General features: G+C 38.3%; 1 protein-coding gene across 4 annotated transcripts in view; it reads right to left on the bottom strand.

Moving 5' to 3' along the window:
- Positions 1–18,727, bottom strand: part of TNPO1 (transportin 1) — a 97,967-nt gene that overhangs the window by 42,026 nt on the left and 37,214 nt on the right. For 3 of the 4 annotated variants that reach the window (XM_010378907.2, XM_030927053.1, XM_010378908.2), the window contains exons 4-6: positions 16,242–16,391; positions 9,958–10,064; positions 5,621–5,754 (exon numbers count right to left, since the gene is read on the bottom strand). In XM_010378907.2, coding sequence (XP_010377209.1) covers positions 5,621–5,754; positions 9,958–10,064; positions 16,242–16,391 — 391 coding nt within the window. Of the gene's footprint in view, positions 1–5,598; positions 5,755–9,957; positions 10,065–16,241; positions 16,392–18,727 lie in introns of those variants that run through there. The other variant, XM_030927054.1, reaches the window with a different exon arrangement.

The following is an 18,727-nucleotide window of genomic DNA, read 5'->3' as shown; positions in this document are numbered from 1 at the left end:
TTCATAGACTCACTTCCTTACTTTGTTCAGTCTTTGTACAAATGTTTCCTTTACAGAGAACCATTTATATAAAGTATCTCTGAATCACTGTCTATCCCTGATCTCATTATTTTTCCATCGTACTTACCACTGTCTGAAATTATATTACTTATTCATTATCTCTCCTGTCTTCTCTTCTGAAATATAACCTCAGGAGAACCTTTGTCTCAACCACTGTGCCAAAAACACAGTTGGTTTTTGGTTCTGCAGTTACAGCAAAGCACATAAACATTTATTAAGGTAACATTAAGTGAAAAAAGCATACTATGGGGAGCTCAACCACTTAAATGTGCAGCACAGGGTAAGCTGCTTACGCTTTAAAGTCTGTTTTTTTTCATTCTATAAAATTACCACTGGCTGGGCGCAGTGGCTCACGCCTGTAATCCTAGCAATATGGGAGGCCAAGGCAGGTGGATCACTTGAGGTCAGGAGTTCGAGACCAGCCTGGCAAACATGGTGAAGCCCTGCCTCTACTAAAAATACAAACATTAGCCGGGCCTGGTGGTGCATGCCTATAATCCCAGCTACTTGGGAGGCTGAGGTAGGAGGCAGGAGAATCTCTCGAACGTGGGTGGCGGAGGTTGCAGTGAGCCAAGATCGGGCCACTGCACTCTAGCCTGGGCGATGGAGTGAGACTCAGTCTCAAAAAACAAACAAACAAAAAAAACTCTGTCTCAAAAACAACCACCACCACCACCACCACCTACAATTCATCCATTTGTTGGGGGGATTAAACTAAATGAGCTAATATATATGTTAAGTACTTGGCATAATGAACAAATGGAAAAAAAAATACAATAAAGTCTTTTACAGGGCCTTTAAATTAAGGCCCTTTTAACTTGCATTTTTTTTTGTGTGCATGTGAGGCTAAATTTAAAAGGCAGAAATTTATCCTATCCCCAGCCTCCAGAGGCACCTACTACTAGCTTCCCCAAATAATTTTCAGAAACTTGGGAACAGTTAGGATTTACATTTTAAATTAAAAGTAACAGTTTGACATGCTTTCTTTAGAAGTTTAATATAGTTTCTGTACATCAGCAATGAAGAAAAAAACTAGAAAATGTAACTTAAATGCTACCATTTACTATAGTATCAGAAGACCAAGTGCCTGGGAATACATTTAATATAATACGCTCAAGGCCTCTAAAAAGAAAAGTATAAAACTTTATTAAAAAGAAGCAATTGCCGGGCATAGTGGCTCAGGCCTGTAATCCCAGCACTCTGCGAGGCCAAGGTAGGCGGATCACCTGAGGTCAGGAGTTCGAGACCAGGCTGGCCAACATGATGAAAACCCATTTCTACTAAAAATAAAAAAAATTAGCTGGGAGTGATGGCATGTGCCTGTAATCCCAGCTACTTGGGAGACTGAGGCAGGAGAATCGCTCGAACCCGAGAGGTGGAGGTTGCAGTGAGCAGGGATCATGCCATTGCACCCCAGTCTGGGAGACAAGAGCAAAAACTCCGTCTCAAAAAAAAAAAAAAAAGCAGCAGCAATTAGTATTGTGAAAATGACTATTTCTCCTAAATTGATCTATAGATTTAATGTTATTCCAATGTAAATTCCAACAAGATTTTTCATAAAACTTGACAATTCTAGAATGTGTAAGGAAGAGAAAAGGCATTCCTACTGTCTACTGTAAGCTCTAAATATCATTTCCCAATAAAAGGAATCAGATGTAGGCCAGAAATACATATGACAAACTTGGAATGCTATGGATATCTGTGTATATAAAACTTCCTTGTATTGATTTCTGGTGATCAAAGGCAATAACAAAGGCAGAATAATTACTCACGTCACGTATTCATAATCAATACCAACTTGTTAATTAGATCTGATACCATATAAATGGCATTTGTTTGTGAAGAATGAATTTTTTTTCCAATGTGATCTCTTCCTTATAGATTATAAGAAAATATTTCCCCTAGAAGCAACTGAGACTTTTAGTAAGCTCCGAGTAATTCTGCTAAATCATGTATATTTTCAATTCTAATTTCTCATCCCAAAAGTCTACATATTTCAGGTCAAATTCTGATTTTTAGCCTTTCTTCAACACATATTTTTATAAGGTAAAACTCTTTAAAGAAGTTGTTTTTATTTATTTATTTTTGAGATTGAGTCTCACTCTGTCATCCAGGAGGGAGTGCAGTGGCGCAATGTCAGCTCACTGCAACCTCTGCTTCCTGGGTTCAAGTGATTCTCCTGCCTCAGCCTCCCAAGTAACTGGGATACAGGTGTATGCCACCATGCCAGGCTAACTTTTGTATTTTTAATAGAGGTCGGATTTTGCTATGTTGGCCAGGCTGGTCTCAAACTCTTAACCTCAGGTGATCCACTGGCCTCGGCCTCCCAAAGTGCTGGGATTACAGGTGTGAGCCACTATGCCCTGTCGTTTATGATTATTTTAAAAGTTCTGCCAAATTTATATGTTGTAAAACTGTAGGCCTTATTTTCATTCCATTTTGGGACAGAATGTAAATTTAACTTGTAAATAGGAGTAACGTCAAACAAAATTTTTTTCAAGTTGAGATAACCCAGAACACAATAAAAATATGGAAAAATTATATAGTTTGAGCTGTTTGTACAACTCTTTCCTTGCTGTGTAGAAATTCACTGCAATATGTCATAAACTTTTTTTATTTTGAGATGGAGTTCTGCTCTTGTTGCCCATGCTGGAGTTGCAATGGCGCGATCTCGGCTCACTGCAACCTCCGCCTCCCGGGTTCAAGTGATTCTCCTGCCTCAGCCTCCTGAGTAGCTACAATTACAGGCACTCGCCACCATGTCCAGCTAATTTTTTGTATTTTTAGTAGAAACAGGGTTTCACCATGTTGGCCAGGCTAGTCTTAACCTCCTGACCTCAGGTGATCCACCGCACCCAGCCTAAACTTTAAGTAACTACAATTTGTTAAAAAAAAAAAGCCTCAAACGCTCCAATTTTTGCTCTAAGACATACCAGAACTCAATTTGAAGCTTTAATCGTGAAACAGCAATGAAATAAAATAGAGGGCCCATTAATAGACCTATGCACACATATATAACTAAGCATGTAACAGAGGTGACATTTTAAACTGATGAGGAAAAGGGACTATAAAATAAATGTGACAGCAAGAAAAAGTTACCTAAATGGAAAAGACAGAATGTTTCTCTCATAGCACACACCCACAAATGCCAGATATATTAAGCTCTTAAATGTCAAAGAGCCCTTAACATTTTAAACTCTTAGTAAAGACAAAAAGGGATTAAGATATTCTCTACACACATAACCGATAAAGGATGAGAATTCCTGTAAATCAATGGAGTACAAATAACCTAGTAGAAAAAAGGACAAAAGACAAGAACAAGATAAAGGCAATAAACATACAAGATCTTCAACATCATTAATGACAGTAAAGAGTATCATCAAGACCATAATGAAACACCAAATATCCATTTGATTGGCAACGCTTAAAAAAATATGCAATTGTCATGCAATGGAGTACTACAGAGGAGTCAAAATGAGCTATAGTGATTCAGTACAGATGAATCTTAACAACATAACATTAAAGTTGCCTATATCTACATTCAGTACTGTGCGGTTCTTATAATGCTAAAAACTAAGATATATAACACCCTTTGCATATGCATGCAATAAAATTATCAAGAAATGTAAGGGAAGTATGAAATTGGGGTTTAGATGTAGACTGTTGTCAACGTCTTCATTTTGTTTCAGGTGGTGGATCTGACTGCTTATGCTATTAAAAATAACGAATACATAACTAAAGGCTAAATACGAGTAGGCCATGATGAGAATGTCTTCAACTAAGAATAATAATTCAATTCTGAGTACCTCAAGTCTGATAAAATGGTTCTTATTTTTAAATTGTTGAGTCATTACCTATAGAACTAGGCAATACAGTGTAGTTTCCTATACTCTAATTCTATATTCTTGAAGTCCAACAGTTATGTTGAGAGGGAAGAACGCTTAAGAGTACATAGTAAATGCCAGTTAAACTACATTAATAAGGTATTAAATAATGTAGAATAAGATCATGTTAAAGACGGATGATACATTTAGTATATATTTATAGCAGACAGTTACTTACCCAAATATACATTAAAATGAAAAATCCTTTTTTTTTCTGTACAGCAGAATCTCAAATGGGTATTAATCAACATTCATGGAATGGAATTTTTTTTTTTTTTTTTGCAGACAGGGTCTTATTCCATCACTCAGATTAGAGCACAGCGGCTCACTGCAGCCTTGAATTCCTGGGTTCAAGTGATTCTCCCGCTTGAGCCTCCAGAGTAGCTAGGACTATAGGCACACACCCTACTACACTCAACTAATTTTCTAAACTTATTTTTTGTAGAGAAAGGGTCTTGCTATGTTGCCCAGTCTGGTCTCTAACTCCTGACCTCAAGCAATCCTTCTGCCTCAGCCTCCCAAAGTGCTGTGATTTTAGGTGAAATATTTCTGAATTGCTCAACTTTACCTAACTTTTTAATCAAATGAACATCTACAAAATAAAAACCGTGAAAAAATATTTATGAATAATATCCAGCAATGGTGTATCAATTACCAGAAATATGGTTTTTGGATTTTTCTGTTTTTCTTTTTTGAGACAAGGTCTCGCTCTGTTGCCCAGGCTGGAGTGCAGTGGCACAATCTCAGCCCACTGCAAACTCATCGTCCTGGGCTTAAGCAATCCTCTCACCTCGGCCCTCCAAGTAGCTGGGACCACAGGTGTGTGCCACCATGCCCAGCTAATTTTTATATTTTTTGTACAGATGGGGTTTCACCACATTGCCCAGGCTGGTCTTAAACTCCTGAGCTCAAGCAATCCACCCACCTGGGCCTCCCAAAGTGTTGGGATTACAGGCATGAGCCACCAGGCCCAGCTGTTTTTTCAATTACTGAGAATCAGTCACAAAATGTGAAGTACATATATTACCACATTTTCATTATCTTAGTTAAAATGTTAAAGGGGGAAACATCGTGGAAACGTGAACTCTTATCTAGTTAACTATGTCAGAAATAACAACATTAATTATTATAATGAATACCTGCATGTTCTCACTTATAAGTGGGGGCTAAACATTGTGTACACATCGAGGTAAAGATGGGAACAACAGACACTGGGGAATACAAGAAGGGGGAGGGAGAGGGCCAAACTAGCTAATGGGTACTATGCTTACCACCTAGGTGATGGATTCATTTGTACTCTAAACCCCCAGCAACACGCAATAGGACTTTGTAACAAACCTGCACATGTGCCCCAATTCTAAAATCAAAGCTGAAAAGAAAAAAACTACAACTAATCTCGGCCTTAAATAAAGGAAGTTAGAAGATGCCTGTTAACTATCACAAATATAATTAACTACTGTAAAAGGCAGAAAACTTTTATCACGTTTAACGAAAATTTCCTCACAATCAACATTTCACAGGTTTTGTTACTGAAGTAGTCAATTTCAATTACGTAAGTTCATCTCTCTGGAACATCCAATATCTTTTGCTAATCTCAAAAATACTAGGTAATGAAAACTAAGGTAATGGTCAGGTTTATATCAGAGTTAATGAATTAGTACTGGCAATATAAGTACCTTATTTTTGGACTACTATGCTTGAAGAACTGTAAAAATTTGGGAATCATGATGTTGAGAGGACGATCTAAAACATCACTATCTAAAATCTCAGCAGAATCTTCACAAATCTTCTGAAGGGCGCCAAATGCTCCCTGTAAGAGACATATTTAAATTATTAGAATTTGTTAAAAACGAAGCCATATGAAAACAAGCTGAAGAATGCTGACTAATTTGTATGGATTAATGTTCTCAGCCCACATAAAATGCCTTATAAAATCTGTAAATTTAATCGCTCAAATTTTTTTTTTTTTTGAGACGGAGTCTTGCTCTTTCGCCCAGGCTGGAGTGTAGTGGCACAATCTCCCATCACTGCAACCTCTGCCTCCTGGGTTCAAGTGATTCTCCTGCCTCAGCCTCCTGAGTAGCTGGGATTACAAGTACCTGCAATTGTGCCTGGCTAATTTTTGTATTTTTAGTAGAGACGGGGTTTCATCGTGTTGGCCAGGCTGGTCTCAAACTCCTGACCTCAGCTGGTCTGCCTGCCTCGGCCTCCCAAAGAGCTGGGATTACAGGCGTGGGCCACCACGCTCGCCCTAATATTCAATTTTAAAACAAATTATTATATCATCGAGTATGTAAAAATCTCAGTTAAAATACAAGGGTATATTTTAGTTTTAGCATTAAATGACTTAGAAGTGGAGGATATTTTGGTTGGCAGGAAGTAAATACCAGTTTGTTTAAATTAAATATAAAACTACATCTACACAGAAGAGTAATCACTATAATACTTTTCTTTTTGAAGCACAGAGAGGATATTAATACCATTAAAAAGTTACTTAGGCCGGGTGCGGTGGCTCAAGCCTGTAATCCCAACATTTTGGGAGGCCAAGGCAGGTGGATTACCTGAGGTCAGCAGTTTGAGACCAGTGTAGCCAACATGGTGAAACCCCGTCTCTACTAAAAACAAAAAAATTAGCTGGGTGTGGTGATGCATGCCTGTAATCCCAGCTACTCCATAGGCTGAGGCATGAGAATCGTTTGAATCCTGGAGGCAGAGGGTACAGTGAGCCAAGATCGCACCACTGCACTCCAGCCTGGGTGAGAGGGCAAAACTCTGCCACAAAAAAGAAAAGTTACTTACATATAAAAGTATTCACCGGGTAACCGGTGACAAAATCTGTTGCAAGGGCAGGCAATGCAAATTGGCGACCATTTTCCTAAAACCATTTTAATGCTAAAGGGGAAAATCCAGAGCTTTTGTACATAACATGTAACCTACTAGTTACCCACCCACCTACTTTACTGTTTATATTACATAATTCCATCAGCAGCAACTTGATGCTTATTCTCCATAGTACAGTTTTAATGTGTCCAACAGAAGGTAAAATCCTTTAAGGAAATTACTCAACATCCTTTCAGATTTTATAATATCTTAAAAATATTAAATCTGAAAATATTTTTAAGTCTAAAATTTAATCAATATATTAAATTTCAGTCTTCAATTTAATATGCATTAAATATCAGGAATTTTAATTGTCACGCTAAAATAGTCATATTTTATTATTAAGGTTTTTTTTTTTAAAAAAAGCTTTACTTCTGAAACCCTATTACATCAAATTAAATGCGAACTTGTTACCCACGTGGCAATTAAAAATTTTAAATAAGAACAAACATTTAGCTATCACTACATACCAACATCTGGAAAACCACTATCTTTAGTGCAGATGGATGGGAATATTGTTTATTTACAGTATGACTTCTATGTAGTACACCAGCTCAACAATTTCAATTACTGCAGCTTAAATTTTTTATTCTTGGAAAGTGCTTGCTTAAAATTTTGATCTTTTTTTTTGAGACGGAGTCTTGCTCTGTCGCCTGGGCTGGAGCGCAGTGGCACAATCTCGGCTCACTGCAAGCTCTGCCTCCCGGGTTCAAGCCATTCTCCTGCCTCAGCCTCCTGAGTAAGCTGGGACTACAGGTGCCCACCACCACGCCCGGCTAATTTTTTGTATTTTTAGTAGAGACGGGGTTTCACCTTGTTAGCCAGGATGGTCTCCATCTCCTGACCTTGTGATCTGCCTGACTCGGCCTCCCAAAGTGCTGGGATTACAGGCGTGAGCCACTGCGCCCCGCCTGATCTTCTTTTATGTTACTACCATCACACCAAAGCACTATTTAAATGCAATCAACTGTCACATGATTACTTACTTAGCTTTTCTGTAATCTTATCAGTGTATTTCCAAAGTTTGTTTTTCGTTTTTTTTTCTGAGATGGATTCTTGCTCTGTTGCCCAGGCTGGAGTGCAGTGGCGCAATCTCGGCTCACTGCAATCTCTGCCTCCTGGGTTCAAGTGATTCTCCTGACTCAGCCTCCCGAGTAGCTGAGATTACAGGCATTCGACACCATGCCTGGCTAATTTTTGTGTTTCAGTAGAGATGGGGTTTCACCATGTTGGTCAGGCTGGTCTCTCAAACTCCTGACCTCAAAAGATCCGCCCGCCTCAGCCTCCCAAAGTGCTGGGATTATAGGTGTGAGCCACCACACCTGGCCCCAAAGCATTTTTATGTATATGGGAACAAACAATTTTTCTTTTTCTTTCAGGGAGCAAGAAAAGTGGTTTTAAGCAGTACTTAGCTAACTCCCCCTCTCTCTATCTTCTCTATTTCCCTTTATCCACCTGTCGGGCAACAAACTGCCATGCCCTAAAACTACCTTATGTGTGGTTAGGTGTATTTTTTTCTGGAGATAGGGTCTTGCTCTGTCGCCCAGGCTGGAGTGCAGTGGTGTGATCTCGCCTCACTGCAGCCTCCACCTCACAGGTTAAAGTGATCCTCCCACCTCAGCCTCCTGAGTAGCTGGGACCACAGGCGCACATCACCACACCTGGCCAATTTTTTCTAATAGGGTTTCACCACATTGCCCAGGCTGGTCTCAAACTCATGCAATCCACCCACTTAGGCCTCGGGATTACAGGTGTGAGCCACCACGCCCGATCGGTTTTCTTTCCCTTTTAGGTTAGGTTATTCCTGTGGGTTTTTTTGGGTTGTTGACAGGTTATTCCTGTGCCTGCCCTGTCTTCAACCTCCGCTCTTTGAGAGGTAGAGGAGTCACTGCTTTATACAGTCAAAACACGGAATATGGTTTCCACATAAAATAGATTTCCACCCAAATTGGAAGCCTGCTAATGAAAGAGATACTTACAGTATCCACTAACCATGAGAAATCATTCTCTCTCCCCAAACGAAAAGGATGCTAGTGATCTAATCAGTGGCAAAGAACACCCACAGGTCAGAGTTAATGTATGATTAAAACTAAGAAAATGGTCTGGCGCAGAGGCTCACACCTGTAATCCAAACACTTTGGGAGGCTGAGACAGGTGGATCATTTGAAGCCAGGGTTCAAGACCAGCCTGTCCAACATGGTGAAACTCCATCTCTACTAAAAATACAAAAACATTAGGCAGGCGTGGTGGCTCATGCCTATAATCCCAGCTACTCGGAAGGCTGAGGTGGGAGAATCACTTGATTCTGGGAGGCAGAGGTTGCAGTGGGCTGAGATTATGCCACTGCACTCCAGCCTAGGCAACAGAGCGAGACTCTGTTTGAAACAAACAAAAAAATGAAGACAAGTTTAGTGAAGTGCAGCTGCTCATGCCTGTAATCCCAGCACTTTGGGAAGCTGAGGCTGGAGGATTGCTTGAGCTCAGGAGTTCGGGGTCAGCCTGAACAACAGCGTGACCCCATCTTACCAAAAAAAAGAAACAATTAGTCTAGCATGGTAGCACATGCCTGTAGTCCCTGCTACCTGGGAGGCTGATGTAGGAGAATTGTTTGAGCCCAGGAGGTTGAGCTATGATGGTGCCACTGCACTTCAGCCTGGCAACAGAGTGAGATCCTGTCTTTTTAAAAAAAAAAAAAAAAAAACCAAACACCAAAAACCCAACAAAACCACAAGTTCAGCATCCCTTAGATATCACATAATAAGAGGCATAAAAACAATTTAGAGAAGCTAAAAAAGTACTCATGGTCCAGGAATTTGGTAAATTTCAATCTATCTTTAACTGATTTAAGCTTGACACAAACTGTTCATTACATACGTATACATTCAAGAATAATTTTATCACAGAAAAACAAGATACGTCCTTGTGTGAAATATAGTAAAAGAGGTTTATAATGTAACAGTTTTTATAGAATAATAAATGATTTACAAATGTAATATAACACAAAGGTAACTAGGTTTCTAAGTTTTGAGAAGCTGTATGTTTCGGAGGAATTGTTTTCCCCAAAAGCTGCTAATACATAACATGACAAGAAAAATAGAAAAAACCCAATTATATGTGAAACCAATATCCTTACCTCACAGGTATTGTAATCTTCAGAATCCAACAGGCTACAGAGTTTTGGTAAGAGGTCAGGCCAATTCTGCAATTCTCCCTTGGAGGCTATAGTTGTGATCAAAATACCTTGAACGAAAACACACTTCTTTAGGAAATCCAACAGCATTATGTTAGGTATTGCCATGTGAGCAACTGTATGCACAAACACATTTTATATAAATAATAACATTTGGCCAGATGTGGTGGCTCATGCCTGTAATCCCAGCATTCTGGGAGGCCTAGGTGGGTAGATCTCTTGATAACAGGAATTCCAGACCAGCCTGGGCAACACGGTGAAACCCCGTCTCTACTAAAAATACAAGAAAATCAGATGGGCATGATGATATGCGCCTGTGATCCCAGCTATTCAGGAGGCTGAAGTGAGAGGATCACCTGAGTCAAGGAGGTCAAGGCTGCAGTGAGCCATGATTACGAGCCACACTCATGCCTGGGCAGAGTGAGATCGTCTCAAAAAAAATCAGTAACACTCACCGACGACACCCATATCACCATTGCATATCTTGTGGGAAAAAATCTCACAGAAACCAGATCTGTGTCTAATACTGTTTTTCAAATTTTCACCCTTTAAGGGTTTTTGAGTTAAATTTATCAAGTATAAAACTGCAACTTCTTTTTCTGCCATAATATCAAGAATAGTTCCACCAATTAAAATTAATTCTAATGGCTGGGCACGGTGGCTCATGCCTGTAATCTCAGCACTTTGGGAGGCCGAGGTAGGTGGATCACATGAGGCTGGGAGTTCGAGACCAGCCTCATCAACATGGAGAAACCCCATCTCTACTAAAAATACAAAATTAGCCGGGCATGGTGGCGCATGCCCGTAATCCCAGCTACTCAGGAGGCTGAGACAGGAGAATCGCTTGAAACCGGGAGGTGGAGGTTGCAGTGAGGCGAGATCACATCGTTGTACTCCAGTCTGGGCAATAAGAGTGAAACTCTGTCTCAAAAAAAAAAAAAAAAAAAATAATAATAATAATAATAATAATTCTGATTTATCCATACAAAAGAGTAGAAAGAAAGTATACCAAAATGTTAGCAGTACTTAACACTGGGTGATGAACTTACGAGTCTGTTAGGTTCAAATAAAAGACACGTTAAGAGGCTAAAAATAGCTCCCTGACTTAATCTGGAACCAGAGACAAGGACCATGGTAGGAAAAACTTATCAAGTTTTAAAAACTTATCTCAAGTAGATAAGCAGCACTTGAGAATAATCCTACATGTTTCACTGCTTACAACACTCTCCCTCATGTAGTATACTCTTAAGACAGTTCCCACTTACTGGATCAAGAATGAGTTGCCAGAGAGGCGATCTTGGAGGCTGGGTGGCCCAGGCTCACTGATCATGTTGTTCGGACTGAACAGATTATCTCAACTGTGTTGTGCAGCTGAGCTGTGATAGTCGATGAATTATGCAAATACACACAAATGTAAGGAAAGTTTTGTGTTAATACAAACCCAAGGACAACAGAAAGGATTTGTGTTAATATTTTTTTCTCCCTTAGTAAACATACTAGTGATATAATATGCTTAGTGATTATGGATCTTTCAGTGCCAGAAAAGTATAAACTGACAATAGGAAAATTATATGTATTCTAAGCTGCAAAATATGAGTGTGCAAAAAGGAAACTCTTCATAGGGTTATTTTGAAAATTCAACTGGATATATACAAAATGCCTGGCATCTAGTAAACACTCAATGACTATTACTGAACAGCAAATGTCACTGTGTATATAAATTTTCTACCTTTAGTTTTGAGAAGGTTACTCCCAATGATAAAGAACTAAAAAAGAATCTAGAAAGTAAAGCTCCTGGCAAATTTACTCTTCACACACAAAAAAATTAAATTGTATAGTAAGAATTAATGTACTGATAGCATTTTCAAGATATAGCCCTTACAATAAAATAGCCTTCCATTAAGATCCAAAAGCAGCAAGACCTGATCCTTCCTGCAAATTAGTCTTTCCTAAAGTCAAAATATAAAAGAACTAAAGGAATGAGAAAGATCTGAATCTGTCTAAAAGAAATCAAGCATGACTTAAAAAAGACTACAAACAAGCAATAAATCACAACAATTAAACCCAATCTACAACTTGGTACTAATGAACTGCTCACATTCATTACTTCTGTTAGCAGAACACTAAAGAATGTTGATGGACTAACAAACTTACCTGGACCCATAATCTCACCCACACATGAAAAAGCATCTAATACCTAGCATAGCTGCAAAAAGTGGGAAGTGACACATATTTCTCAGTATTTACAACAAATACAGGAATGAAATCAGTGTGCTTGGCAACAACTACTAAAATCTTAAAATGTTTAAACACACTTTGACCCAATAATGCCACTTACACGAATTAATCCTACAGAAATTTGCCTGTAAGTGTACAAACACATACAAGAGAATATTCATTGAAATAATAAAATTACAAACAAACTATATACTCTCTAAACAAGAGAAACATCTTTACTTCATCTAATGAATTACCCAACAGTCATTAAGATGTGGTCCCTTCCAAACAGACTTCCTTGGTAAGATTCCCAACATGTATTGTTAAGGTTAATAAAAATTTTTAAAGCCAAAGCTGCAAGTCTATTTTTATAATCAGTAATCTTTTAATTAAGATATTTAAGTATTGTAAATATCATTAATAGGTGCTAAGAAATACAAAAATAACACACGGTCCTTGCCCTTAAAGGAGCTCAGTCAGGCACTCCCTGACCCCAACATGTGACATGGTCTGGAGACATTTTTGGTTGTTACAACAGGGTATGCGGCTGCTACTGGTATCTAGTGGGTAGTCAGGTGTGCTGACTAACATCCTGTAGCGCACATACAAAATAGCCCAACAACAAAGAATTATCCAGTCCAAAATGTTAAGTGCTGAGGTTGGAAAACTCGGGTCTAGAGGAACAGAGTCCTACATTAACTGATAATGTAGAGTCGGAGTACTTGCATGACTATACATACACCAAGAATTTTCTGCGAAGGTTAATAATTGATGAAGAGTCTGTTGCCAATTCTTAGAAATGATTTTCAGAAACCCCCAAAAATTATTTCACTTACAAAATATGTTCCTGGAAGTGTTTTACATCTTTTTCTCATGTAAACTAAGATTAGGCAATTTAGGTAATTAAAAAAACAACCACCTTCCCAGATTTGTTGGAAAGCCCCAATGTGTTTAAGCAAACTCATCAATTTTCCTGAAGCAAAACAAACAAAACAACAAAATTATGAAATATTTTAGAGTGTGTTTTTTCTTTTTTTTTTGAGACGGAGTCTTGCTCTGTAGCCCAGGCTGGAGTGCAGTGGCGTGATCTTGGCTCTCTGCAAACTCCACCTCCCGGGTTCATGCCATTCTCCTGTCTCAGCCTCCTGAGTAGCTGGGACTACAGATGCCCGCCACCACGCCTGGCTAATTTTTTGTATTTTTAGTAGAAACGGGGTATCACCGTGTCAGTCAGGATGGTCTCGATCTTCTGACCTCGTGATGCCCACGCCTTGGCCTCCCAAAGTGCTGGGATTACAGGCGTGAGCCACCACACCTGGCCAATACTTTAGAGTCTTAATGCTGTGCCTCCAAAATAATTTCTCCCCTCTTTGGGAAGAATCTGTCAATCATACCTTTCACCACCTTCACTAATACATATCAAACAGTAGGGGTGGAAGGGGTGTGTGAAGGAAGGAGGGACAAAAATGAACTAATTTTTAGCTAACTTATTTCAAGCTCATAGCTGTTGTATCTAGTTAACATTACAGACTTTTTTAAATAGAAAATTTCACATACATACATAAAAATAGAAAAATACAATGAACTAAATGTATCCATTAATTAGCTTCAACAATCATTAATACATGGTCAATGTTGTTTCATCCATACTTCTACCCACAACCACCTTAACATTCCTAATTGCTCTTTTATGAAATCCCAGACATCATGTCACTTGAAAATACACTGCAGTTATGTTTGAAGCTCCATCTGTAGTAAAGCAACTAAATAAAAGCTGTTTCTACACTGAAAACTGCAATGGTCCCTCACAATTAGAATACTTAAATATCTACTTAACATAAACTAAAATGAAAGACCTTTAGTATTCTACTAATACACAGCAAGAAATAAAAATACCTACATAAGTCAATTTCACCAATCTCCGTTTTAAAATAAGTCAGATGATACCTAAGTGCTTAAATAATTCCCAAGATAAAGTCAGCTCCTAAACATGTTCAAAAACCTTATGGAAGGTGAAAGTACTCATGGGGAGATAAAACCAATTCTTCTCTCCCCAGTACTATTACTTCTAACCTTTCAAATTTAAAGACACAAAGTATTGTAGTTTGGACCAGATGGCACTTAAAGATAGGTTTATAATGAAATACAGTTTAGGAAGAAACAATCTCATATCTAGTTTCTAAATCCTCTCCTTTCCTTTCAGCTGAGTTGCCAACTCTCAGAGGAAACCCACCTTCCCTCCAAATCCCATTCCACTTATGTGTGGGGATTTCTCTCCTGGATCTGAAATGGAAAAGGCTGGCACACACTCACCATTCTTTTTAACAGTATCAAGAGTAGGTAAAGCCTTAAGGTACATAAGAGTATATTAATCTAGGGAGTCCTTTTTCTCAAACCACAAATGTCCTCTACCCATCAAATTTAAAATCAGTGTCAATGATGGCACTGTTTAATACAAGAATATCTAGAGGGATGTCATAGAGCCAACACTTTGTAAGTAAGAGATGAATATTTTTCAAACCCACAAAGACAAAATAGGAACTTCTTTTTTTTTTTTTTTGAGACAGATTTTCGCTTGTCACCCAGGCTGGAGAACAATGGCGTGATCTCGGCTCACTGCAACCTCTACCTCTACCTCTACCTCCAGGGTTCAAGCGATACCCCTGCCTCAGCCTCCCAAGTAGCTGGGATTACAGGCATGTGCCACCACACCCGGTTAATTTTTTTGTATTTTTTAATAGAGACAGGGTTTCACCATGTCAGGCTGGTCTCGAACTCCTGACCTCAGGTGATCCATCCGCCTCAGACTCCCAAAGTGCTGTGATTACAGGTGTGAGCCACCATGCCCAGCCAGGAACTCTTAATGAAAGCATCTGACTCATTTAACTGATTTTCATTTAACCAGCCTGGGTAGATTAACAGACGCTTTCCAGGTCCTTATAAAAGTTAGCTGTTTAAGCCCATGGTATACTAAAGTCTGCCCATTAGTAAGCTCCTCTTCAGTAGGCTATTTATTACTGCTTCCATTGGTTGGTATATGGTGTTAACCAACAGCCAGTTGTGTGTGTTTCCAAATAGATTTATACAAGTTACTATAACTAAGCATGTTAATTCAGTATTACATAAGCTAACAGAAAGTTGTACTGCGCCTGAAAATAAGCTGAACACTCTGAAAAGACTAAAATGTTGCTGCTGAATTAATGACAAGGCAAATACTTAAAAACAAGGGAGAAAATAGTAAAATTCTAGAATCCTATATACGTTTAGGTTTTTCATAAACAATCAAAAAGTATTTCTTTACCTGTAAAAGTGAAACAAGAAATTACATCCCACACATTACACTAGGCAGAAAATAAGAACTCCAAGCCAGGCACCATGGCTGAGACCTGTAATCTCAGGACTTTGGGAGGCTGAGGCAGGCGGATCACCTGAGGTCAGGAGTTCCAGATCAGTCTGGCCAACATGGTGTAAACCCTGTCTCTACTAAAACGTACAAAAATTAGCCGGGCATGGTGGCAGGTGCCTGCATTCACAGCTACTCGGGAGGCTGAGGCAGGAGAATTGCTTGAATCCAGGAGGCGGAGGTTGCAGTGAGTCAAGATTGTGCCACTGCACTCCAGCCTGGGCAACAGAGACTCTGTCTCAAACGCCCTCACCCCACAAAAAAACCACAAAAAACAAAACAAAACAAAACAAAAAACCAGAACTCCAATCCGCGCGCTCAAGAAAAAGTAGTGTCTGCAAATTAGTATCACTTGTTGATGCCCCATTTTAACCAACTCTGATTAAGCTAAGTTTAATTAGGCTCTCCTTTTATCCAGGGTCACTGGTTTCACTGGATGAGAGAGCTTTTACCATGACTACACCATTTCGAAAGCATTTAAGGCAATGAAAGTTTCCCCATCACAATTTAACATGAACCAATAAAAATTCCTAAGGAAATAATCTGTCATCTCTAAAAATGACCCAGTTACAAACAAAGTAAGCAAAACTGTTGTAATATAACTTACCAACAGTGGCTCTAATCAGAGGAGAGGAGTCACCAATATTATTTAAACATTCACTTTTAATAAAGTCTGTTACACCATTTGGGAAGTTCTGAAAGTGTGCTTTCACATTATTCTTCAAGATGAGACCACTCAATGATCTTGTGGGTTCATCTGTAATAAAACAGTAATAGTATTGAGTTTTGAAGTAGTCTTAATTTCAAAATGTGCCGATTAACAGTAGTTTTAAAAATACTTATATTCAAAAGTTGACTGACATTCAAACTTGCTATAACCAGTTAAAATAATTATAACTGATTAACAAAAGATTAGTGTATGATTTATAGCTCAGGGTTTTTCAACCTTGACATACTATTATTTGTTGCGGGGTGCTGTCCTGTTCATTTTAAGATGTTAAGTAGCATCATTAGCCACAGATACCAGCAGCACCCCTCCAAGTTGTGTTAACCAAAAATGCTTCCAAGTAATGTCAAATGTCTTCTGGGGGTTAAAATTGCCCTTGGTTGAGAACCACTTATTTAGTTTGAGTTAATTTAGTTTATACATATAGCCACTGTGCTCGAGCTTTATTGTTTCCTGACATAAACATCATTACAGGGCTGGAAGTATTAGTCATTAAAAACATCCTATTAAATTTTTTTTTTTTTTTAGGGTTGGGCGTGGTGGTTCATGCCTGTAATGCCAGCACTTTGGGAGGCCAGGAGTTCGAGACCAGTCTGGCCAACATGGTGAAACCCCATATCTACTAAAAACCTCAAAATTAGCCAGACATGGTGGTGTGTGCCTGTAATCCCAGCTACTTGGGAGGCGGAGGCAGGAGAATCATTTGATCTCAGAAGGCAGAGGCTGCAGGCAGAGAAGCCAAGATCATGCCACTGCACTCCAGCCTAGGCGACAGAGTGAGACTATCTCAAAAACAACAAAAATTTTTTTTGAAATCATTTTCCTCCAGTGTCAAAAAATATAATATTGGAAAAATTAAATGGACAAAGAATATATAAGATCATCTTCATGTAACAAATATAACTGCTGTTAATTTATATCATGTTTTTCATTTGCCTCTGAACTTAAAAGCAAAAAAAAAAAAAAAAAAAAAAAAACTCCAAAAACATCGAAAGAGTTTCCTTAAAATAAGTTTAATCCATAGATAGTATTTACAAATTTTCAAAAAGCAACTTAATACTAGCAGAATATAACTGATGGCTTTACCAGTTGGCATCAACACCAACAATATTAGCAATAGTTAACATCTTCATTAAACACTGCTAAGTGCTTTCCAAATGGCACTGCACTTAATCCTTACAACTTCAGGAGGCAGGCATTATTCACTCCATTGCACAAGTGAAGAAACCTAAGAACTCTGAATCATTCTTCAGTATTACCCTCCTCTCAAAGGGCTGTAAGATGAAGAGCTGGGGTGTTGAAGAGAATGTTACTTTAACACCATTGTTTTACCTGTCTTCTTAAAAAATAATATATCCCAAGCTTGTTCTAGTTAGTACGATGTTCCCAAACTCTGACTGGCACTGAAATCTTCAAGAGTGAAGCACATGCAGAGGCAAAAAGAGCATTTTTTTCTGCATACAACTCCGCTCAGGTCATCACAGCACTATAAAACCTTGTATGTCATCATTTAAAAACTACTTTCCATTTTCAATTACAACCCATTCCAATGAGTAATTTAAAAGGAAACAAAACATATTTTTAAATTCTCTTAAAAGTTAAAAATTGCCATGAAATAAATGAAGTCAGATATTTAACTTCTTCAAGCAATAAACTTGCCTTAAATTACCTGTTAATAATTCAGCCATGTAATTATTTTAAATGGCATGACTTTGTTTACAAGAAATATAGCATACTGTTTTTACCATAAAGGTTATAAGATGAAGAGTTTTAATAAATTACAAAATGAAGTGAAACAATTCAATATGAGAAGTATATACTCTCTTAAAATCCATTTTAAAAATTCAACGACTAATGATTTCCTTTGTTTTAAAAAAATTAAGACTATTTCAGTGGGCCCTCAATTTGTTCATTTGTAAAGTGAGAATTAGAGCAGCTGATCTGAGGGTTCTTACAGATCAAAAATTTTACTCTACAATTCAGTGATAAGATTGCTAAACAAGCATTTTCGTTTAAGATGTTACTTGTGTTGCTGCTTTAATATGAACGGCCATGATGCAAAGGTTTTTTTAAAACAGAAAACTACATGCAGCAAACTTGTGTCCCAATCTTCCCAGGGAAAAAAAATAAATGCATAAATGCAAGAAGAAATATCAAGTGTTATACCAACGTAAAACTACTGCATCCTTGGAGAAACTGCATAATGAACATAAACACATTTTAGGGTCAAGAAAATCTGAAAAACATCCTTTCCAACATTTTATGGTTTTGTAATTAATGCTCTGTGGAAGCAATGGCTTCCAAACTCTCTTGCCACTACTGAACAAGTTGTATGTTTGTGTTTTTTTAAGTACTTCTGAAGTATC

This window comes from Rhinopithecus roxellana, chromosome 3, assembly GCF_007565055.1.
Source record: "Rhinopithecus roxellana isolate Shanxi Qingling chromosome 3, ASM756505v1, whole genome shotgun sequence".
NCBI classification, from domain to species: Eukaryota; Metazoa; Chordata; class Mammalia; order Primates; family Cercopithecidae; genus Rhinopithecus; species Rhinopithecus roxellana.
Note: the sequence above shows the minus strand (reverse complement) of the source record. Positions and strands in the feature narration are given on the sequence as shown.